At 46.8% G+C, this 25,087-nt stretch overlaps 1 protein-coding gene and 1 pseudogene across 2 annotated transcripts; one reads left to right on the plus strand and one right to left on the minus strand.

Moving 5' to 3' along the window:
- Positions 1-5,176: 5,176 nt before the first annotated feature.
- Positions 5,177-8,483, plus strand: LOC149371268 (alpha-L-fucosidase-like; annotated as a pseudogene).
- A 7,731-nt stretch (positions 8,484-16,214) lies between these two features.
- On the minus strand, positions 16,215-24,049 carry LOC149371269 (uncharacterized). Of its 2 annotated transcripts, XM_089585092.1 has the most exons (3): positions 23,656-24,049; positions 20,432-20,757; positions 16,215-16,444 (listed from the first exon to the last, which is right to left on the minus strand). In XM_089585092.1, the coding sequence occupies exons 2-3, from the start codon at positions 20,718-20,720 to the stop codon at positions 16,278-16,280; spliced, it is 456 nt and encodes a 151-aa protein (XP_089441218.1). In that variant the 5' UTR covers positions 20,721-20,757; positions 23,656-24,049; the 3' UTR covers positions 16,215-16,277. The 2 variants fall into 2 exon arrangements, with proteins under 2 accessions (XP_089441218.1, XP_089441210.1); XM_089585084.1 differs by lacking the exon at positions 23,656-24,049 and having other exon boundaries at positions 20,432-20,917.
- Between the last annotated feature and the right edge of the window lie 1,038 nt (positions 24,050-25,087).

Here is a 25,087-nt window from a genome sequence, read left to right on the forward strand (position 1 = left end):
GAAGGAAAATTTTTCCTTCCTCCAAGGGCCATGCCGTAGCTGACTGCGCTGCTGAGCTTTTTTGTGGCTATACCTGCGAAGCTGTTATAGTCAGAGCTGTGCACGAAGTACCTCGCAATACGTGCCAGGTCAGTGCCAAGTGAGAGGGCATTTTCTGTGGCTGGAGGAGTTGTTTAAGCTAGAAGGGAACTACTTCTGCCTGAAAATGTGGAGCAGCTGATTTTCCTTCACGACAACCTTTTATGTTCATCCCAGCAACGCGCTTTTTTGCTGATGGCAAGCTAGCCTTAATCAATGCTGTGTACTAGCCATCCTCTCTGATATTTGCACTCCTCTAAGAATAATGTTTGAGACATTGATACTTTTTGTGCAGCCACACACACCTTTTGTGTTCATTTAATCATCCATAGTTGGACTTTGATGTTCTTGGGTGCTGAAATAAATGTTTTGTAGTGGTTAAATGCGTCTGTCCTTGATTATTAGATATTCGATTCGATATTCGGAACCAAGTATTCGTATTCGATTCGTATTCGAAAAATTTGATATTCGCACACCCCTGGTTCCTGACTAAAAAAAAAAGTATCGTTTTATTGAGTTCCTGACTAAAAAAAAAGTATCGTTTTATTGGGAACAAAAGTTCGATAATACTTTCTGATTTTATTAAATTTTCCGTAATCTTCAGTGCGCTATTTGGGAAAGATGAACATGGATCAGGAATGTTCGTTGTAATTACTTTGTGGGCTAAAATGGCTCTTTTGTAATCGCAGACAACGTTTAAAGGCACTATATTTAATTTAACACAGACACTCTGCGCATTGCTATATTTAATTTAACAATTTAACACAGACTATATTTAACACAGACCTGGTGTTTTTTTTTTGTTTCTCGTCGTAACACCACATTGTCTTCATATCGTCTTAATAATTGCAGCCTTGAGTCTGTGCCTTTTTATAAATATTTAGGTGTCTTCATTTCCCATAATCTTTCTTGGAAAGTACACATAGACCATGTAAGCAATAACGCTAATCGCATGCTGGGCTACATACGCCGTAACTTTAATCTTTCTTCTAGCTCCGTAAAACTGCTTCTCTACAAGTCGTTGGTTCGTAGTAAACTAGAATATGCTGCATCTATCTGGGACCCCTATCAAGAGACACTAATATACCAACTCGAATCTATACAGAACCGTGCGGCCCGTTTCATTCTCTCGAATTATCACCGTAACTCTAGCGTCAGTGCCATGAAATCAAGCTTATCACTCCCATTACTGACGCAACGTAGAAATATATCCCGCCTTTGTCTATTCCATAAGATTTACTATGATAACCCCATCCTTAAGAAAAAATTTATAACGCCACCTTGCTACGTTTCAGCTCGGATCGATCATCGTCATAAAGTTGGTATTCTTTCATGCCAAACAAACCGCTTTTACAACTCATTCATCCCCAGCACATCGGCACAATGGAATCACCTTCCCCGATTGGTCGTCGAAATAAGTGACCATTCTGTGTTTAAATCGGCTTTAACTAACTTGATGGTAACATAGTACATGTAATTCTGGCGCCCTGCCATTTATTCTTTTCAGCATATGTTGTAGTTCAAACAGAACTGGTGTTTTTTTTGTTTTTTTTTCCCTTCACAATTTCTGCTGTTTAAGGGCATGACAGAATGAGTGCACCAGTGTTTTCCTGCCATTTTCAACAATTTCCTCGTTTTTTTTTTTGTTTGCGTGGTATGCTTACTTTTATCCTTTGCTCATAATTTCGTGTTAAATGACTGTTAATTTGTTTGATTGTATTTGCTGTAACCTACTGATTTGCGCGAGCCATATTTTTGTTCATTTTGTGTTACTTGTAACTGCTGTTCTTTTGTCATTTTGTCTATTGTACCCCACTCCCCTCTGTAATGCCCTCGGGCCCTGAGGGTACTGAAATAAATAAATAAATAAATAAACGAGGGGCCTAGACGGTGTCGCTTTGGTGTCAGATGGCATTATTGTTTTAGCCCTTCACCGGAGGATGCTAACTTCTGTTAGGGTAGACGGGAAGTCTAAACCTTAAGACTCAATACATATAATAAATGAATAAGGAAAACGCTGAAGTATATCAAGCCTAATGTGCGCTTGTAGAAAAGTTCTGAGCTTTAATTATTGCGTAGCAGCCAGAGGTAAACTTGCATAGGTCATCTATGTGAGCCGCTCAGCGTGGTGTTGCAGCAAGGGTTATTCCCGAGAGTTTTTAGCTTTTTACCCGTTTAATGGGAACTATACCGATATCTAGGCGACACGTTACAAGCGTTTCTTTTGAAGAGGACGCAAAAATAATAAACTTTCTTTTAATATGATGGCATTAGAGCTCTCGTCGCACCAAAACCCCGCCGATGTCCGGTGTCACGAAATTCCCTGATAAGTCCCGAGAGGTCACTTGTCCTTGTGACGTCATCACAACCTACCCATCGAGCTGTGAGCAACCCAGTTTCTGGACGGCAACCTATATAGTGAGAAGCGAAATTTAAAAATGAGAACAACGCGATATATGCGAATGTCGGCACCGCCACAGAATTGTGGATACCTGCTTTTGCATCTAACAGTCCGAATAGTGCGGCTGATGGACCGGCAATTGCAAATAAACTGACGCAAACACACCAAGAATCCGCAACAGAAGATGCGACAAAGGTGTAATTTAATGTTACCGCATGCACTGTTAAATTGACTTCAGCGTCCCTATAGTTGTTTTTTCTTCGCATTTAGTGTTTGTTAATATTGCCGCGTATCATTGCAGTGTCCGTTCGTTCGCGCTCAAGGCCGCAGGAAAGGGGTGTTATCATTTTTGTTCGTGACGCGAGAAGCGACCGGAGTAATCTCTATTGATCACAGCCATGAAGAGCTGCATCTACGTGTTTCCAGATTACTCTAGATGATCTCGGCCTATTATCTGGAAGTTTCCTTGCCGGCTTTAAATTGAACGATGCCGCGAGCAGCGAGCATTCGTAGTTCGACGACTGATGAGCACGTTTGTTGCTTACGCGGCCGCCGAGTGATTCAGTTCTTTTGCGGGCGCAGGTCAGCCCAAATAAAGAGCTTCGTTTCCTGTCTTCCTGACCGCTGGACTGCCGTCACTACAACGTGACAATACTGAACCAGATTACCGCACTATGAAAACTATTACTGATGATTGATTCGGACACTTCAGATGATAGGTGTGAGATTAGTAGACCTGATACATCCGCACAAGACTGCTCCTGACGCGATAGCGTTAAGGAGTTCGGGTCGCAGAAAATCCGGCCTCGTTGACCGTCAGCATAAAATCGATAAAAAAAATACCAAAGAAGCAACCTAGGAGGCAGGTGGCTTACCAATAGGTCACGTGACCTTGCGGCGTCATCACAGCCTGCCCACCGTTGCAGGTGGAAGTTATATAAATTAATGGTCGCGACAGGTTGCTCGGGAAGAGCAACCTGGCTCACACAAGCCCCGCAGGTGGCAGCACCTGCCATCGTAGGGCAGTGGCGCGTCACTTAGCAGCTGCACTACTGCTCTAGGAGTGGTATGATCTATGAACGTTAAAGGTGCACTGAAGAGGAATCTGAACTTGTCTTTTTGCCGCGGGAACTCGATCTGCACGTTCCGAGCTTTCTTAGAAACTGCGATTTACTGTCCTGTGTGGCCGATTTGCCCAGTTAAATCGAATTAACGTCCGGCTCCCGCCTTTTTTTTTTTTAATTATTCCTCGTACGGTGGGCGGAGTCGACCAACGCGTGGAGCGCCTTTCACCCAGTCCCGTGGCGGCTTGCCGCTCTGCCACCGGCGGAGTAATACGTAGTAGTCCGTAGTAGCAAATAGTCCGCGCGTATTTTTATTTCTTCGGGCTTTTTTTGCGGCTATATTATCTGCGAATGAAACTATTTATTCATGAAAACCTAAAAAACAAAATAAAGCGAAAGCAAAGCCTCCACGGGACTGGGTGAAAGGCGCCCCACGCGTTGGTCGACTCCGCCCACCGTAGGAGGCAGAATTAAAAAAAAAAAGGCGGGAGCCGGACGTTGATTCGTTTTAATTGGGGAAATCGCCCACACAGGGCAATAAGTCACTGTTTCTAAGAATGCTAGGAACGTGTGGATCGAGTTCCCGCGGCAAAAAGACATGTTCAGAATCCTCTTCAGTGCACCTTTAAGTATAGAATGACCAACCCTACATATATGAGCATTAACCCATTAAAGTTATCGCGTCATACCCTTAACGAGGAGCTTAAGTTTCCCCTCCATTTTTTTTATGCTAAGGTATCGGGAGCAATCATTAATAAAGACTGGAAAAAAAGAAGAGGTCCTAATACTGACCCTTGCGGAACACCTGTATTCACTTTAGCCACTGGAGATCATTTGTAGAATATTTGCAAAATTAGTGCGGTTAGTTAGAGAGTTATGAGAAAATTTCCTGGCTGGTCCTCTAAATCCGCATTTCTCAAGTTTCTGTGACTGGATGTTATGGATAAAAAAAATCTCAAGATTTTTTATTCTCAAGAAATTTGCCTATATTTTCTATGTGTTTAAAGCGGAATTAACTCTTTCTGTGACTAAGTACACTACTGCGCCTGTACTGTGCCGAAACTCTGAAGTTCTGGGGCTAGGGTGATGTACTTCTCAGTATAAGTCCATAATTCGCTTCGCTATTTAGTTTCTCAAATAGTAAGTGTGTAAATGCAACTCAGTAAAGTAATCGGGCGGGAATTTTCAACGACGTTAGGATTATCATATTTTTATATCTGCACTACACTCCTAATCCGGAACTTTTCGGGGAAAGTCGACATAAAAAATGCGATTAATTTTTTTTTTCCACTGGGGTGCGAAAAATATGGTTGTTTCCTTGATCATGTTCACAGACATCTCAGCATGACCAATAGCTTTATTTACCGAACCAAGACATGTTTCGTACAAGTTAAAACATTCAAATCAGGCAAAATGCTGCATTTCTGGGAATATATTTTTTATTCATTGGGGTATTTCACTAGCTCTTTCAATCGCGACCACAGCCAAAAGCGTTACCTGAACAGACACCAGCTGTGGACAAAAGCAGGAAGGATTTTTCTCAGGTTGAAACCTAGATCTAAGGCGTCTAGGTGAAATGTGAACTGCTGATATTATTTCGCAGCCTTTGATGCTGGCTTCCACGGAGATAACGATGAAGCCATGGAGCGGGTGCGTATCATGTTCAACAATGCTGTCGCACAGAGGCGACGCCGCATTGTTTGATGTCGAGCGACTAATATCGGTTGATTCATAGCCTCTCAACCGTTCAAAATTGCACCTAGGAAGAGCTCTGGCAATAAGCTGTGGCAATAAGAAGTGCGAACAAGCGTAATCCTTAAGTTCTCGATAGTGTTGAGTGCGAAAAGCTGGCCTTTACTCAACGAGCCTCACATCGCTTCTACAAGAGTCCGTCCACTGTGGTGAGCTACGTATGCTCTTGTAGAGCCACGATCGGGGTGCTACGGGGAAGGTAAGTAGTGACGGCTTTCATAACTTCTTGATTCATAGCTTCAAGACGATTGATCTCTTTCCAAATATTGTACAGTCGCAACGGAAAAAGATTAGCACAGTGACGTGACAGCGGAGCGCCAGATAGCAACGCTTGGCGCTGCGGTTACGAGCACGACGATAATAAATGTGCCAAGGGGTGTTCGCAAAGCAGGGCGCGGCGCCAGCCGCACAGGGCGAATTTCGTCACTCCGGTGACGTCATTGTGCCAATCTTTTTTCGTCGCCACTGTACCTGCGCTTGATAAACGAGGCGTGGTTGTGCAACTAACCTCACCAAGTGTCATGTGATATGAGAGCAGGCGTCGTCACTTTTCGGAGGAATACACTGGTGCAGACGCGCCTAATTTTTCCGGGGTGGTCCCCGTTCCCGACTGGTGGATTGTCAAACCAAGAATTTTAATGGCCGAACTTTTTTGAAGTGGTATTCCAGAAAGCTTAAGTGTTATTTCATACTTGCTCTGAAAAGAAAGGGCAACATCGGCTATTCGGGCCCCCTAGTGGAGGAATTGGAGGTGCCTTGCTATTTCATTCAAATAAACATTTATTCAATCAGTCAACAGCGGCATGCTACACAGTGTGCGGAGAGCACAGCTGCTACGTGCGGTGCAGAAACTGCAGTCATTCAAGCGAACAAACAAAATAAAGCAGCGCGCAGTTTATTTGGCTGTCGTGTTCGCGTCAAAGCAATGAGGGTGAATATAAAAATAGCTAGACATGTAAGCAGTGAAGGACAATGATAATTTCTAGTTGTGAGCATACGATATCCTGCAGTGATGTGTAAGCCGACGGCTTTGCCGCTTGCGTACTGTTATTTACGGGTAAAAATTGTGATGGCTTTGTTCTTTTTGTGCTTTATGTTTGAGCGGTGTGCAATTTAGTGTTAACCGAAGCGTGCACGGAAGACTGCACTTCTAAACTATCCGCGAGACAGACCCGACGCCTGGTCGGAACCCCTTAAACTTCCGGAGTAGGCAATACACTTGGAAGAGTCCGTGTTGGGACGGACAGGAGGAAGTGTGAGCAAGAACAGTGCGAGCGGCAAGAACTTGAGGTCAGGGAAGTATTGCGTGTGTGTGCGAGAGGTTCGATGAGCAAGACAACTCTGTGAAGGCGTGTGCAAGCGAATGTGTGTGCATTGTGCGCATTTTAAACGCCCATATCTTGACCCTCCTATCCATCTGTATGTAATTTACCTGTACCATATGCATGTTGTACCTCTTAATAAGGCTAATTGCAATAACTGCCACCCTCGCATTAATGCTATGGAATTCCTCTATTTTGCCAGCTGTATCTTCATTGATGAGGAATCCCACAGTTCTGGCCTGTCCGATAATCTACGATAGCATAGTACTTGCCCGCCCTTTAGCGATGTATACGTCTCCTCAGTCCTTCTAACCTCACTAGGCTCTATGACATCCCATTTCATACCCGCTAGCTCCTCAACAGCACTGCTAGGCTAGCAGGCTAGCCTCAGTGAATAAGGACACCGGAACAGGATTTAACCACCTTGGTGTAGTATTTGGCCACAACATCCTATAAGAATTAACACTAGGCCCTCAGTCCCCAGCGGCTGCGGAGCAGCTCACAAAGACGGCAGTCAAACCTGTGACACAGCGGAGGGTGCTAAAAACCTCTGGCTACAGAGAGGCCGCCATTAGAAGCTGAACCTGGAAAAGTTTAACGCTTGAATCTAGGCATATTTTACCATTTTCGATCCAATGCATCAGGTCAGGGAGGAAGCAGTGACCATAGATGCGTGAATGGGTGGGGTTCACCAAGATGTGTGATGGTAAAACTTTATTTCCAGCGGATATAGAGGAGCTACCCGAAGCCGACCCACGGTTAAACGATGGCCGCTAGCCATTGGGCAGCGGCGTCGTCGTCAGCCAGCTGTAGAAACCAACGTGTGTGACAGAATTTCTACGTTGAACATACAAACCACGTCATCAGGTCGGTCGGTGAATGTGAGGGACCTTACATCTATTGGAATAGCACCCATTTCATGTCCTGACATTTCAACGACAGCCCGGTCCGCGACACGGTCGTAGTATGCAATCGTTGTGACAACGGGACCGCATACGAGTATGGTGACTTTTGAGCTGCAGCTGCACATCAGGCTACAGGGGCAAAACCAATAAATATAAACAAAAAAATGATGGTTGATTCGCGTAGTTAGTCCAAATGCAAATTAGGTGCGCTAGCAGATGGTTTATTACTTCGGTTCCAGCTTTCAGATCCAGTGTTCACGGATGGCATTCAGATAGCGAGAGCGATAATCGGTTAATGTCCATGTATAATTGGTCATTCTCTCCATTCCTCGATCCTTGGGAGTCTTCCTACCACTCCTGGCGCAGTGGCGCAGTGGTTAAGCAGTGCGCCACTGCCCTGCGATGGCAGGTGCTGTCATGGGTGAGACTTTGCTTGGGTAGGGTTGCGATCCAGGTTGCTCCTCCCGAGCAACTTCTCACGATAAATTGAGCTACCGAATGACACGGTGGGCAAGTTAAGGCTGCTCACCTGCACACCGAGTGGCGCGCAGGTGAGCAGCCTTCTATAAAACAGGCTTCAAACAAACGGACATACAGACATACATACAAACACACAAAGGCTTAATGTGGGCCTGGTAGTGGGCACCACAAGTGCTAGTGCATTAAAAGTCGTGTAGCTATAGAAGCACTGCTCTTCTCAGTTATTGCTACACCATCGAGGAACTTCCTTGCCAAACTCACCCTCACCGGCAGCAGGCAAGCGAACCTGTCCGCCATAGCAGGACCAACGATCGGTAACGTCATCTTGACCGCGTTCGAAGAGCGCCTCACACAGCTGGGCACTTGGCTCGCAATGAACGGTGACGCCATCTACGGTTCCCTGGGACGCCGTCACTCCAGGGGTATGGTGCGCGTTGAAGAGCAAGGCTGTCTACATGATAGTCTTGCTACAGCCTATTGACAACGATCTCATTTTTGGTTGGCTTCCACTGAGCGAGGGAACTGTGATCACCATGCGTGATTTAGATGGTTTCCGCCTGACTCCGATCGTCACCGCGTCACCTGGTGGTGTGCGTAACGTTGTGCAAACTAAGATCTTATTCCCATCGCTAACACCTGATTTCTTGCCTGCCCCTTTGGTGGTGGTGCTCGAAACCACAGCTCCGGAGTAGATACCTCGTCTAAACGGAAAGTATTCGCGCGATAGCGTTAAAAGGCCCCGTCCTCCAGAAAATCCGATGTCGGCGTTGTCGGTATCGGCATGGCACTGGCAGGTGGTCCCCAGAGAGCAACGTAGGAAGCAGGTGGGCCACCTAGGATGCGTGACTATGCGGCGTCATCGCAGCCTGCCGACCGGATAGTGAGCAAACTGCATGCCATGGCAGAAGGCAGTTAAATTAATGATTGGTTGCTCAGGAAGTACAACCTGGACCGAACATGGCCCACCTCTGGGAGCACCTGCCATCGCATGGCAGTAGCGCACCGCTTAACTGCTGCACCACTGCGCCAGGAGGGGTAGGGGGACTCCCGAGTATCTATGAATGTAAAATAGGTAATGACCTTCTGCATACATGGGAACTAACCCATTACGCTACAGCGTCATAAGCTTAAGACGGAGCTTAAATGTCCCCTACTATTTTTCAATCTGTTTTCATTGCTGAAGCTCCCTGTAATGCAACTGTTTTTAAAGCGCAAATAAAACCCGCATGACTGAACGCTGAACTAGCGCTGATAGGAACTTGTTACTCCAAGCTGCCTAACTTCTCTCCCATAACATTACGTACAAACTTCATGACCATTGGGAAAGAAAATAAAAGCAAAGTCCTACGCTTTCTGTGGGAAATAACAGAACTTCCTCTGTCCAGCAAGCACATGTATCTCGTCCTCGTCACCTATAAGTCTGTCCATGTATATTTTTGTATATTCTGTACAGTGCCAACCTATGCGTCTTTTCTATAACCCCCTCTTTCATCCTCCCTGTCCTCTCCCTCTCCCTTTTATTTCCGTTAGCCGCAGCTCAGGCGCTTCTGGCTTCGATAGCAGATGCCGTGGCTAGCAATATGTATTCCTTCGGTTTTTTATTTTATCGTCAATAAAGCCACTAATAATAGTAATAAATACAAATGCCATCGCCACCAAAAGCAATCTGCAAGACAGGCCTAACCCCTATCCCCGCTAAATATTAACCTCTCCAAAAGCACATTCAGTAGCATGTAGGGGCAAATAGCTCTATTCATGATTGAACGCTTTCAAGGAAAATAAAAATCACAACAATTAGCCGATGCGTGGATAATGGTATTCGGTTTAATTAAAGTGAACAAACATTTACGTGGCTGCAGCGAAGAGTGAAGAAAATAATGCAAGCTGTATTTGGATATCACGCTCGCATTTTAATCAGGGGCTGCAAGTTTAAAATGAGTCTATAATGAGAGGATGCGATGTCGTGATGACTCGCTTCGGAGGCGAAATGTGGACGCCTCCGGGTTGCTTGTTGCCCCCTGGTTGCCATGGCGCCTTCAGGCTGGGCCCGGCAGCCACCTGGAACGCGAGGCAGGAGCGGGTCGACGAAGGAGGGGCGATACAGGAGGCGGTAACCTGAGCGGGAGGACAGCACAGTTTTAAGAATGCATACAAACCCACGTTTCACTTCCGCAATGAATCAATACTGGGAACCATTTCAGACGTGATAGCCTCTTTTTGAACGCAGTACTTCTTTCTTGAGTTACCAGCCTGATGAATTCCGAGGCTCATATCTCATCGCCTTGCTCAAAACCGGAAGCATACGATTCCGGAAGAATCCTCACTCCTCGTTCTATTCAAACCATCCAAAACATTGTGATAAACTCGCATTAAACAGTTTATTATTCCTTGATTTAATAGATAGGCACGATTGTGTCAAAACGCGATGGGTTTCTCTTTAAGTGGCCTTTTCTGAAGAAATAACGCTGCGTTCAACTGCTGCAAATGGCTTATGCTGAAACCAAGAAATGGACTCATCAAAAATACTTTGTATATGAGAACTCCAGCCGTTTCGGGTTTCTCGCACTCCGTGTAAGGCACCCTCAGCCTGCGGCTACGTTGACAGCATTCTCACAGCCCCACCGGTAGGTGGACGGCGGTAGGTTTTCAGAGTTGCACATACAAAGAGCCAGGAGAGGCCATGACCTCACTTGTAGCGAACCCGGAAGTGAACTACACCATAGCGTTTATACAACGCCGTTTCCGGCATTTGTTAAGACGAGCAGGATTTCCTCCGAAACTACGTGAGGCTTTTTTTTTTTTGCCGTATAGTACTGGCAGGTGCTCTCCTGCCTTTTCCTTCCTCCATGAATTACCGCGTTCCCCATCCGCACAGCAAAACATTCACTGGAATTCTAATTGCAGTCACGAGGACTTTATTACAAACATTGAATTTATAGACCAGACTAATTAATAAATTGCGCTTTAGTTAATTCGCGCAATAAAAAAAAGGTGCAACTCGTTCAAGGCGCAGTTTCTCCATATATAGGCATTCCGAAGAGCACCAAAGGAGCTTTTCACGGCCTCCGTTAGAGCGAAAATTGCTGCAGAAGGTGCCCACCATTATGGTGGCACGAAGAGGCATAATCGGCGAAATTCAATCCAAGGCAACCACCGCTCAGAAATTAATCCGGAAGTCTAGAAACGTTTGCAGTGGCTCAAATTCCAGCCGCCCCTGTGCGACGCCAATCGATGAATTCGCTCGAGTGCGATAACTATGGGTGAAATTCTCTCCTTGGCGCCAGCACTACTCAGGAGCATTCTTGGTGCCTCAGGACCACAAGCTTGCGTCCAGTACCGCTCCTGAAACAAACTCCCGGTGTGTTCGCCGCAATAACTTAGCACGCAACGCAACTTCGCCGGCTCAACCTAATGCACAGTTAACACGTCATATCTGCGTATGATGGGCACAATTGTAACCACTAGTACAAGATATTTTTGGTTAAAATTTCGTATTTTCCCGCCTTTGGTGACGTCACATAGTTTCGGTCACTCGCGAGTTTTGTAGCGCCGCCAGCATTTGGGCGACGCCGGCTTTTCGTGTCGATAAGCCATCTAATGCTACCACCCCTCTGACTTCCACGGCAAAGCCGAAGATATCCGCCCAGGTTTCTTTTCTGCTAACACATATGCTCGCCCAAACAGACAAAGAACGTTAACAGAAATTGGAGCTCACACTCAGACGTCGTCGCACGGATGCACGCTGTGGTTGAGCGGGAACCTCTGGTCGTCGTCCAGGGAGAAGCAGCCGGCATGCCAGGCGTCCAGGAACCTCCAGAGCAGATGGCGGCAGGAATGGCAAGGGGCACCGACGTCATGGCCAGGGACACGCTGAGTAGGAATGGTTCGTTGCGCAACCAACGGCCAGAGTACGAGGTGTCATCAGTGGTCCCGCACTCGCCCCTCCTTGCCGCTAGGTCTCGCCGGATCCGCTGCGACCGCCACTCCTTGGAATCCAGCTCCATCCACTTGCGGTCTGCCAGGCGGCTTCTAGGCTGTATACCAAGCAGGCAGCTCGACAGGAGGATGGACTGCATTCGAGATTAGCCGTTGTTCACAGTGCACGCGGGGGAAAATCCGCTCAGTGCCCTTAAGTCCTCGTCGTCTTCTGCACGTGCTCGATCGAATCAGTGATGCACGTGGTATCGTGCGCTGTTTTGAGGATAGAGGAAGAAAATTGCCGTGACGGTTATTCACATGGTTATTCAGCTGTACTAGCAGTATATTCTAGGCACTATAGCTGTACTGCCAGTGTTGTATTAAACGTCTTGGTTTCTGTTTCAGTTTTCTGGATTGCGTTGGGTCTTCTCCATAATTGGACAATCAGTGTCACTTGATTTGAAGTTGTAAATAAGCCCATTTACGTCCAATAAAGTGTCGTTTTTCCCCACCCTTTCTTCCCATCTGTCCCGGGCTCCATCACTGCAACAAGTTTCAAAGGACGGTCGAAAATTATTAAGACAGGGAGACCCGAAATAGAAACACTTTTCTTTTTCGGAAACAAAGTGCAGCCGCGGCGGCCAGAAGTCACATTAACGGTAATCCTGTGTAGTTAGTTCACTAGAATTCATTTTTAGTTTTAAATTTTCACAGTACGGTAGTTGCTGCGAACGAGGAGTGCGCCGCCACGGACAAGGCGGTGCCTTGTGAGAGTCTGAAAAGAAGAAAAAGTCCTTCTCTAAAGGCCTGCCGCGTAAAGAAGTCTGCTAGCAAGAAATCAAGTCATTCACGGCAGCTGAGGTCTCTGTAACAAGGCTGCGCTGTCGGATCCCACCCTTACATTTTTATTTGCGCAGGTCTGGCTTGGGGCTTTCTCTCGTCTGCACATTTTGTGGTGAGCAGGAATCAATAGACCATTTCTTGTTGTTTTGTCGCCGCTTCATCACAATGAGAAGGCAGTTTTTAGAGAATCCATTGCAAAATATTTTCTATTGAAAAAGCTTGGCCTCAGTTTGAGCAGCACGATCATATTCTCGTTCGGCGCCACCATACTTGGGTACAGCCACACGTCTGATTTTCCCGCCATTCAAAATTTCTCGCCTGAATCTAATCGACTGCCTTGCTAACATTATTATTTGTATTTTATTATCATCATTTTTTAGTGCCCCGGCTACACATCCCACAGTGTCCATCTCCTGTGTGCGTTATGCATTTCCCGTTTTATTTCTGTGTTTCTTCTTTTTGTTTGTTTCTCTCTTCCCCAACATTCATTTTATTTTCGTCCATGAAAAAAATTCATCTCAAAATCTCGTTTTGAACTGCCTGCTTTATTGTACACTGCCGTGTACTTTCTTCAGCTGTGTCGCTCTAATAAATAACAACCATCCAATGAGCGATGATTTTTTCCCTTCGCATCATGCGACGAAACAAAGGAAGGAGCATGATGTGTTTCAATAACGCATGGAATTCGAACTGCCTGCCGTAAACAATCCTGATTTATACAATCCGAACTGTAAACACTGCGGCCAACGAGCCAAATACGATCATGTCCTATGAGACTGCCAAATACTAGCCACCTCCGGGTGATCTAGTTACCGCTCCTTCTTTCTAGCGATGGGAGACCGTGCTGGCTAGCTCTGACCCCAGAACGCAAGTTCTGGCGGTGGAGTGCGCTGACAAAGTCGTCGAGAGCTATGTAGTCTCCACCACTTAAGGCGACCTCTTAGTACCAAGCTCTTTCCGACGAATAAATTCTTTTACAGTCAATCAACACCTCATCAACAGTCATTGCGTCTGTAGAACGGTTTCTGCGCACTTCGTGCACTCAGTTTGGATTTTGTTTAGAAGAAAACGCCAGATTTCCTCGCGCCGCGGAGCTCCAGCGAATGACTTGTTCGTTTCGAAAATTGATATGGTATCGTCTTGTCCATACCTTCCAACCACCCACTGGCGCTAGCTTCCACACTGTGTTAATTAAAAAGTTAATCAGGGAATTTTAGAAACCTCGCTATCTCATTAGTATGGTTTTAGAGTAACTAATGTCCGCAGTGGGTGACAGTTCGAGCCTCAATAGACTGTTTCTATTTCGAACTGCCTAGCTTTAGGAATTCTTGAAAGTGTTAACTTAAACACCCCATATGTCGTCGGCACAAACAACGGTAAGGTCGACACAGGCTTAGGAAGGAGGTAAAGAAAAACAGTAAATCCTAATAATATTCTTTCTCCTTAACACTACTTCCGGTGATCATGCCCTATCATTTCACGATGGTGGTGGTAGTGGCGGCGTTAAGGGCAATTTAAATAATTGCCATGCTGAAACTCTCGCAACTGCCTTAAACAAAGCCGACACCAAGCACTACCCCGCGTGCGTCGCATAGAATGGGCAAAATAAAACTCCAACCACCGACTCAGAAATGGCATGGCCTCGAAAAATTTCTAAGCAGCCTAGCTGTCGCACTGCCCTTAGTTCGTGCACCTTCTAGGAAACTATACGCGAGCAGCGTCGTCCAGTGGCACATTCCATCTCTTCGAGGGGCACAGAATTCGTCCCGCTATCATGTGATTAACACGGGCACTCCGGGGGAAGTGTTCCAGGTCACCCACAGCCGCACAGCTTCAGCGCATAGGCGACCCAGCACAACTCGTTTTGTACAGCCACGCTGCAGTGTAGGAATAGTTTGTGCGCAGACGGTGCAAGACAGCGGTGCCAGACAAGAGGCGACATCTTCTTTCCCGTGTTCGAAAAGCGCCTCACACAGCTGGGCACTTGGCTCGCAGTAGGCACCCTAGCTCGCAGTGTACGGTGACGCCATCTAGTGTTCCCTGGGATGCCGTGACTCCAGGAGTATGGTGCACGTTGAAGAGCGAGGCTGTCTAAGCGATAGTCTTGCTGTGGAAATAACGAACATACACTCGCCTGACGGTATTCCGTCAAACTCCGGAATATATAGTCTTGCTGTGGACTAAAGACAGCGAGCTCATCTTGGCTCGCTTCCGCTGAGCGAGGGAACTGTGATCACCGTGCATGATTTGGACGGTTTCCACCTTACTCCGATCGTCGACGCGGCCCCTGATGGTGTGGGTAATGCTGGGCAAACTAAGATTTTATTCCCATCGCTAACACCCGATTTCTTGCCTGAAACTTAGGGTGGTGGTGCTCAAAAACACAGCTCCGGAGAATATTCCTCGCGTAGACGGAAAGTATTAGTGCGATAGCGTAAAGGCTCCGTTCTCCAGAAAATCCGATGCTGGCGTTGTCGGCGTCAGCATGGCTCCGGCAGGTGGCAGGCCAGGTATACCTATGAATGTAAAGTTGACTCTGACCTTCTGCATATATGGGAACTAACCGATTACGCTACCGCGTCATACACTTATGACGGAGCTTAAGTGTCCCCTGCCATTTTTCAGTGTGTTTTCAGTGTTGAAGCTGCCTGTAATACCTGTTTTTACAGCTCAAATCAAACCCCCATGGCAGTTGATAGGCACATGCCTTATCATTTACACTAAGCTGCCTAACTGTTCTCCCATAGTATTATGTAGAAGCTTCATGACCAGTGGGAAAGTAAATAAAAGCCAATTCCTACGCTTTTTCTGGCGAATAACAGAACTTCATCTGCCCCACAAGCACAAGTATCCCATCATATATAGCTGAAACTCTGCCCATGTATATTTTTGTATGTTCTGTACAGTGCCAACCTACGCCTGTCTTTTCTATAGCTCCCCTCTTTCACCCTCCCTGTACTCTCCCTCTCCCTTTTATTTCCATTAGCCGCAGCTCAAGTGCTTCAGGCTTCATAAGCAGATGCGGGGACTAGCAACATCTATTCCTTCAGTTTATATTTTATCATCTATAAAACCACTAACAACAGTAATCCATAAAAGCAGCCACGCCACCAAAAGCAATCTGCAAGGCAGGCCTGAAATAACTACAGTTTCACAAATTGCTTCAGAGTGGGGAGGAATAACGCAAAATACATGAAAACAGTCGACAAAGTGATGTACAGTGATGAAGATGGCAAAGTGATACCGCTAAATCTTAACCTCGCCAAAACCACATTCTGTAGTATGAAGGGGCCAATAGCTCTATACGTGACTCATTAAACGCTTTCAAAGGAAATAACAATCAACCATTAGCCGATGCGCGGATAATGCGATTCGATTGAATTACAGTGAACGAACCATTTCGTGGCTCCAGCGATGAGAGAAAAGTAAACAACGCAAGTTTTATTTGGATATCACGCTCGTATTTTAATCAGGGGCTGTAAATTTAAAATAACAAGCCTATATGTCGTGGTGGCTAGCGTAGGAGGAGAAATGCGGACGCCTCCGAGTTCCTTGATGCCGACCATAGCTCCAAGCCATGCCCCCTGGTTGCTATGGCGCCTGCAGGCTGGGTCCGGCAGCCACCTGGAACGCGAGGCAGGAGCAGGTCGACGAAGGCAGGGTGACACTGGTGGTGGTAACCTGAGCATGAGGAAAACACTTTAAGAATACATACAAACCCACGTTTCACTTGAGCAGCGAACCAACACTGGGAGATATTTCAAACGTGATAACCTCTTTCTGAATGCAATAAAATTTTCTTGAGCTACCCGCTTATGAAATTCCGAAGCTCACACCTCCTCATAATGGTCTGAACCGGAAAGATATCGTTCCGGAAGAATCCTCACCCACCGTTCCACTCAAACCAACTACTACATAATAAACTTGTGTTAATGTTGGCATATTCTGCCTACTCTAATTACATCCAAATTTGTAATGTAAAAATAATATTCGGCTATTGAGCTTTTTTTTCTGTGGTTTGTTCGAACTGCCTTTAATTCCAGTTCAATAACGGTATTTTTCTTAAATCCCTACGAGCTTCATAGTGTTTGTTTTTAACAGTTTACTGGTTGGTTTATTGGTTTATTGGAGTTTAACGTCCCGAAGCAACTCAGGATATGAGGGAAGCCGTAGTGAAGGGCTCCGGAAATTTCGACCACTTGGGGTTCTTTAAAGTGCACTGACATCGCACAGCACACGGGCCTCTGGAATTTCGCTTCCATCGAAATTCAGCCGCCGCGGCCGGGATCGCACCCGCGTCTTTCGGGTCAGCAGCCGAGCGCCGTAAGCACTGAGTTACCGCGGCGGGGCATTTAACAGTTTACTATTTCTCGACTTAATAAATTGGCATGATTGCGTGAAATCGCAGTGGATACCGGCTTAATGGGCCTGTTCTCAAGCAAATAACGCCGCGTTCGGCTGCCGCAAATGGTTGATACTGAAACCAAGAAATGGGCTCGTCAGAAATACTTTGTATATGAGAACGCCGACCGTTTCGTGTTTCTCGCCCTTCGTGTGAGGCACCCTCAGCCTGCGGCTACATTGACAGCATTCTCACAGCCCCACCGGTAGGTGGACGACGGTAGGTTTTAAAAGTTGCACATAGAAAGAGCCAGGAGAGGCCATGACGTCACTTGTAGTGAAGCTCGAAGATAACTACTACACCATAGCGTTTATGCAACGCCGTTTCCGGCATTTGTTAAGACGAGCAGAATTTCCTCCGAAACTACGTGAGGCTTTTCTTTTGCCGTATGGTACTGGCAGGCGCTCTCCTGCCTTTTACTTCCTTTGTGAATTACCGCGTTCCCCATCCGCACAGCAAAACATTCACTGGAATTATAATTGCAGTAACGAGGACTTTATTACAAACATTGAATTTATAGACCAGACTAACTAATAAATTGCACTTTAGTTAATTCACACAATAAAAAAAAAAGGGTGCAACTCGTTCAAAGCGCAGTTTCTGCATGAATAGGCATTCCGAAGGCCACCAAAGGAGCTTTTGACGGCCTCCGTTAGTGCGAAAATTGCTGCAGAAGGTGCCCACCATTATGGTGGCACGAAGAGGTGTCATCGGCGAAAAGCAATCTCAACGCAGCCAACGCTCATGTTAATCCGGCACTCTGGAAACTTTTCCAATAACTCAAATGCCAGCCGCCCCTGCGCGACGCCAGTCGGTGAATTTGGCCCAGTGCGATAACAATCGGCGAAATTTTATCCCTTGCGTCAGCACTTTTCAGAGCATTCTTGCTTCCTCAGGACCACAAGCTTGTACGCCCAGTACCGCCCCTGAAACAAACTTCTGGAGCGTTCGCCGCAATAAATTTGTAAGCCACGCAACTTCACTAGCTCAACGCAATGCTGGTTTATGGTTTATGGTTTATGGGGTTTAACGTCCCAAAGCGACTAAGGCTATGAGAGACGCCGTAGTGGAGGGCTCCGGAAATTTCGACCACCTGGGGTTCTTTAACGTGCACTGACATCGCACAGTACACGGGCCTCTAGAATTTCTCCTCCAAAGAAATTCTAGCCGCCGCGGCCGGGATCGAACCCGCGTCTTTTGGGTCAGCAGCCGAGCAAGTCATAGTTAACAAGTCACATCTGCGTATGACGCGCACAATTGTAATTACTAGTACAGGATATTACTGGTTATAAATTGGTTTTAGGGGGAAGGAAACGGCGCGGTATCTGTCTCACATATCTCGGTGCATACCCGAACCGCGCCGTAGGGGAAGGGATAAAATAGGGAGTGAAAGGAGAAAGGCAGAAAGAGGTGCCGTAGTGGAGGTCTCTGGAATAATTTCGACCAGCTGGAGATCTTTAACGTGCACTGACATCGCACACCACACAGGCGCCTTTTGGGAAAGCCTTTAATGCCTCATCGTTGTCGACAGAGGGCTGTCAGCAGAAGCTTGTCAGCAGAGGTGTCAAGTTTTTGACGGGTGTCCAGCGAGATATGTGAGACAGTTAATGAGTAATTTCCTTTCCTCAAATATAATTTTAACTATTGCCACAATATTATTAACTATTGCCATACAATATTACTATTGCCACCTGGTCTGGGGTACCACCAACGCAACTAACATTACTAAGCTGTTATTATTACAAAAGAAAGCTGTCCGTGCAATTGCTAATGCACCGCGCCTCGCTCACACAGAACCACTTTTTAACAGACTTTCCATAGCCACCATGAATTCCATATACAATGACTTACTCCTTAGGCGATTTATAGGAAGCAAAAAACAGGGTAACAATTTATTTCAAGAGCTATCTAACCTCACAAGAAATACTAACGTTGGCGATACCCGGCATAACGAAACATGGTACATTCCAAAAACACGAACTAACTACGGAACCCAGGCACTAAGTTACAGACTGCCATCATTACTCAACTCACTCGGCAACATTACATGATCATTTGTGTCCAGCGATAAATGTCTGTGTGGTAAACTTTTTCATACTGTTTGATTTGAACTGTTGTAATTTGTGATAGTTTTGTATTTTCCAAATTCTTTTTTGCATTTTTGATTGCTACTTCGTATTGCTATGTTGAATTGTATAGTAAACTATTAATAAACATTGTTATTGTAAAATATCTTAATCACTTGTATTCCAAATTGACTTTCTTAATAACCCTCATTGCTACTTCATACTCCTATGTCGAATTGAATACTAAACTGTGTTTTTTAAAGGTGATCTTTGTACCATTTCCTAATCGTTGCTGTTGTCAAATTGTGTTTGTTACCAGAATTCATAACATATGTAGCCTTTATTAATAGGGAACATGGGCCCTGTCAAGCCACGCTTTTTCCGGCTTTTTGCCTATGTTCCCGACATTGTGTAAACATGATGTCGAATAAATCTGTCTGTCTGTCTGTCATTACGGCCCCTCTTTCTTCTCTCACTCCCAATCCCACTCCCTCCCTTCCTGTACGGTGCGGTTCAGGTGTCCACCGAGATGACAATTACTGCGCCATTTCCTTTCCTCAAAAGCGTTGCGTTCAAAGGGCAAGGCATCGCGCCGAACGGGTGGTGGCGTTCCATGGACTCCCTGGCAACGCTACAACACGCTGCTGCGTATCCACTCCTAAAGGCGAAACTTAAGCGTCATTAATAAGCAGTTAGTTAGTATTTAGTCATTAATCAGTAATTCGTTATTTGTCACTATTTAGTAAGTAGTCATTAGTTATGTGTGACGTCATCCAGTGGTGACGTCACCAGTGCCACAGAGGCAAAGTGGTGCGGAAAACGCTTTCGCCTCTACGTACTTTAGACAGTCAAAGTGCCCCCTGAATTTTTCGCGTTACGCGGCCGCAGTGGTCGGGTTCGAGCCCGGGTACTCCGGCTCGGTAGACGAGCGCCCTAACCACTGGTTAACATTTAGTATTCTCCCGCCTTTGTTGACACCCCATCGTTTCGACCAATCCCGAGATTTGTAACGTCGCACTATTTGGGCAACGCCGGCTTTTTGTGTCGATGAGCCACCTAATGTTTTCGCATTAATAAGCGACGACGCTATCGCCTCTCTGACCTCCAAGGCGAAGCTGAAGATATCCGCCCAGGTTTTTTTCTGCTAACACATATGCTCACCCAAACAGACAAAGAACGTTAACATAAATTGGAGCTCACACTCAGACGTCGTCGCACGGATGCACGCTGTGGTTGAGCGGGAACCTCTGGTCGTCGTCCAGGGAGATGCAGCCGGGATGCCAGGCGTCCAGGAACCTCCAGAGCAGATGGCGGTAGGAATGGCGAGTGGCACCGACGTCATGGCCAGGTACACGCTGAGTAGGAACGGTGAGTAGCGCACCCAACGGCCAGAGTACGAGGTGTCATCTGTGGTCCCGCATTCGTCCCTCCTTGCCGCTATATCTTGCCGGGTCCGCTGCGACCGCCACTCCTTGGAGTCCAGATCCATCCACTTGCGGTCCACCAGGCGTCTTCTAGGCTGCGGACTAAGCAGGGAGCCAGACAGGTGTATGGACTGCATTCGAGATGAGCTGTCGTTCTCAGTGTCTGCGCGGAAAAATCCGCTCAGTGCCCTAATTCCTCGTCGTCTTCTGCACGTGCTCGATCGAATCAGGGATGCACGTGGTAACGTGCGCTGTTTTGAGAATAGAGGAAAATCATCTAAAAGCAAAGAAAGTATTGGTACGTTTAGGGATGTAACCGAAAATCTAAATAAAGACCGGAGGATATATCCGCCACCGGATATATATCCCTGAGTAAAAAGGAGTCGTACGACTGGAGAAGACTCCAAGCTCGAAATTTCTTCTCGCCCCTGTGGAGGAGTTGGACGGGTGCCAGAGGGCGGTAGAGGGACGGTGCAGAAACCGAAATTTGTAAATTTTGCGGCCACGTGGCAACATTAGATCACATAATTTGGTGATGCGTTCGTGCCCCAGGGCACAACGCGATTAAAACTAGCGATGAATGGGAGACCACGCTGAGAAGCTCCGACGACAAAACTCAGCGCTTCGCCGTCCGCCTGGCGGCCGAGGCTGAGGACCTCTTCTCCTAGACGGGATCGGATGTCCTACGGCCGCGGGGAGACAGACTGCCTCCCCGGACGCCTGCGTGCGGACCCGGAGGTGGCTGCCGCGCCATATTCGGCGGAAATACATGTTCTTCCTCCTCCTCCCGTGACGGTTATTCAGCTGTACTGCCAGTGTTGTGTTCAACGTCTTGGTTTCTGTTTCAGTTTTCTGGATTGTCTTGGGTCTTCTCCATAATTGGCCAATCAGTGTCACTTGATTTGAAGTTGTAAATAAGCCCATTTACGTCTAATAAAGTGTCGTTTTTCCCCACCCTTTCTTCTCATCTGTCCCGGGCTCCATCACTGCAACAAGTTTCAAAGGACGGTCGAAAATTAAGACAGGGAGACCCGAAATAAAAACACATTTTTTTTTTCTTTTTCGGAAACAAAGTGCAGCCGCGGCGGCCAGAAGTCACATTAACGGTAATCCTGTGTAGTTAATTCACTAGAATTCATTTTTAGTTTTAAATTTTCACAGTACGGTAGTTACTGCGAACGAGGAGTGCGCCGCCACGGACATGACGGTGCCTTATGAGAGTCTGGAAAGAAGAAAAAAGATGCCCAGGCTTGCTTGGTTAAGCCAAGAATGCGTTGCATATTGCCCGGTCTTTTTTCGCGAGGTATTCCTTGGGGGCACTCGATTTTCTCAGCAGCTTTTCCTCCGTGACGTATGGATGGATGGATGGCTAGGAGCGCCCCCTTTGAAACGGGGCGGTGGCAACCGCGACCATGCTCAGCCGTCTTTTTTTTTCTTTCGTTTTCTTTTCCTTTTTTCTTTTTTTTTTCACGTGGATTGGTGGCTGCCCGGCCGCGCCCAAGGGCTGAACTGAGTGATTGCAATATGCTACGCATAAAAGTCCTTCTCTAAAGGCCTGCCGTGTAAAGAAGTCTGCTAGCAAGAACTCAAGTCATTCACGGCAGCTGAGGTCTCTGTAACAAGGCTGCCCTGTCAGATCCCACCCTTACATTTTCATTTGCGCAGGTCTGGCTAGCGTTCCCTGGGATGCCGTGACTCCGGGAGTATGGTGCGCGTTGAAGAGCGAGGCTGTCTAAGCGATAGTCTTGCTGTGGAAAAAATTCAGGGGGCACTTTGACTGTCTAAAGTGGGTAGAGGCGGAAGCGTTTTCCGCACCACCTTCGCTGTTTCTGTGGCACTGGTGGCGTCACATATATTTGAGTACTAATTACTAAGTGATGGCAAATCACTAATTAATTGTTAATTACTGATTAATGCCTGAATACTAATTAACTGCTAATTAATAACGCTTAAGCTTCGCCTTTAGGAGTGGAACGCGACAGCGCGTTGTAGCGCTGCCAGGGAGTCCACGGAACGCCACCACCCGTTCGGCGCGATGCCTTGCCCTTTGAACGCAACGCTTTTTGAGGAAAGGAAATGGCGCAGTAATTCTCTGCCACCTCGGTGGACACCTGAACCGCACCGCAGAGGAAGGGAGGTGGGAGTGAAAGAAGATAGATAAAGAGGAGCCGTAATGAAGAAAATGAAAATTGTATTTGAGGAAAGGAAATTACGCAGTAACTGTCTCACATATCTCGGTGGACACCCGTCAAAATTCAGGGGGGGGGGGGGGGCACTTTTTTGACCTAAAGTGTGGTCACTGATGTGTGGTTAAGATATTAAGCTTCGCCCCTAAGAGTGGAACGCGACAGCGTCTTGCAACGCTGCCAAGGAGTCCATAGAACGCCACCGCCCATTCAGTTCTACGCCTAGCTCGTCGGTAAATTGGTTTTTGAGGAAAGGAAATGTATCTGTCTCTCATTTGTCGGTGGACACCTAAAGCTCGCCGGAAGGGAATGGAGGAGGATGAGAGTGAGTGAAGACACCGTATTTACTAGACGCGCCTTTGTTCATTCCAAACCAACGAGCTGGCATGGCGGAGTGGATAGCGTGCTCGTCTCTCACGCCGAAGACCGGGGTTCGATTCCTGAGCTCGACCAATTTCTTAATCGCTTTTATTTATTTATATGGCCTGAGTAGTAAAGCTAATTAGGCTTATTGGGTAATTAAGCAATTAACTAAGCTCAGTCCCACTTACTTGGAGCATCACTATACGATCCCTTCTATTGGTTGTATGGTTACTAGCCAAAGTGCAATTGGCCCCATTTGAAATTCGCGCACTGTGACGTCACGACCGTTTCCACCAATTGAAAAGCGTGACATTTTCTGTCGACAACTGCTGCTTACAACGATGAGACATTAAAGGCTTCCGCCTTAATAACAAACATACACTCGCCAGACGGTATTCCGTCAAACTCCGGAATATATAGTCTTGCTGTGGACTAAAGACAGCGAGCTCACCTTGGCTCGCATCCGCTGAGCGAGGGAACTGTGATCACCGTGCGTGGTTTGGACGCTTTCCGCCTTACTCCAATCGTCGACGCGGCCCCTGATGGTGTGGGTAACGCTGGGTTGGTTGGTTGGTAACAACTTTATTCATAGTCCTGCAGAGCTTTCGCCGACGGGGCTTAGGTCTCCCACGTGGGGACGTCGAGGCGCTGCCTCGCCGTCGCCTCGCGGGCCTGCTGGACGGCCCAGAGTTGGTCCCCGAGGCTGGGGCTGCGCAAGGCAGCGGCCAACCGCGGCGGGAGGGTTCCGGAATTAGCACCGTGAAGGTTTTTGTTGCAGTCCCAGAGCATGTGAGTTAAAGTGGCTACATTGGCGTTGCAGACCTTGCATATATTTGTCGGGTATGTACCGGGGGGTGACCCTCAGACAACTGCAGACGCTCACGTACCCCAACCCGGAACTATACCACAGGTAACGCTGGGTAAACTAAGATTTTATTCCCATCGCTAACACCCGATTTCTTGCCTGAAACTTAGGGTGGTGGTGCTCAAAAACACAGCTCCGGACAATATCCCTCGCCTAAACGGAAAGTATTAGCGCGAGTGTAAAGGCTCCGTTCTCCATAAAATCCGATGCCGGCATTGTCGGCGTCAGCATGGCTCTGGCTGGCAGGCAAGGTATACCTATGAATGTAAAGTTGACTCTGACCTTCTGCATATATGGGAACTAACCGATTACGCTACCCCGTCATACACTTATGACGGAGCTTAAGTGTCCCCTACCATTTTTCAGTGTGTTTTCAGTGTTGAAGCTGCCTGTATTACACCTGTTTTTACTGCTCAAATCAAACCCTCATGGCAGCTGATAGGCACATGCCTGATCATTTACCCTAAGCTGCCTAACTGTTCTCCCATAGTATTATGTAGAAGCTTCATGACCAGTGGGAAAGTAAATAAAAGCCAATTCCTACGCTTTTTCTGGCGAATAACAGAACTTGCTCTGCCCCACAGGCACAAGTATTCCATTATATTCAGCTGAAACTCTGCCCATGTATATTTTTGTATGTTCTGTACTGTGCCAACCTACGCCTGTCTTTTCTATAGCTACCCTCTTTCACCCCCCCCCTCCCCCCCTGTCATCTCCCTTTTATTTCCGTTAGCCGCAGCTCAAGTGCCTCAGGCTTCACATGTAGATGTGGGGACTAGCAACATCTATTCCTTCCGTTTATATTTTATCATCTATAAAACCACTAACAACAGTAATCCATAAAAACGCCCACGCCACCAAAAGCAATCTGCAAGGCAGCCCTAACCACTCTTCATTAATTCATTCAAATACCCACATTGTCACAAATTGCTTTATAGTGGGGAGGAGTAACGCAAAATACATGAAAACAGTCGACAAAGTGATGTACAGTCATGGAGATGGCAAAGTGATCCCGCTA

This window comes from Amblyomma mixtum, chromosome 1 (genome assembly GCF_055824585.1).
Source record: "Amblyomma mixtum isolate Tamu chromosome 1, ASM5582458v1, whole genome shotgun sequence".
NCBI lineage: Eukaryota > Metazoa > Arthropoda > Arachnida > Ixodida > Ixodidae > Amblyomma > Amblyomma mixtum.

Excerpts from the sequence above, each read along its gene's own strand:
- LOC149371269 (XM_089585084.1), bottom strand. The coding sequence starts at position 20,792 with ATGCAGTCCATACACCTGTCTGGCTCCCTGCTTAGTCCGCAGCCTAGA. Across the intron at positions 16,445-20,431 it reads CCGTGCGACGACGTCTGAGT|GTTACCACCACCAGTGTCAC; the intron begins GTGAGCTCCAAT and ends CCTCATGCTCAG.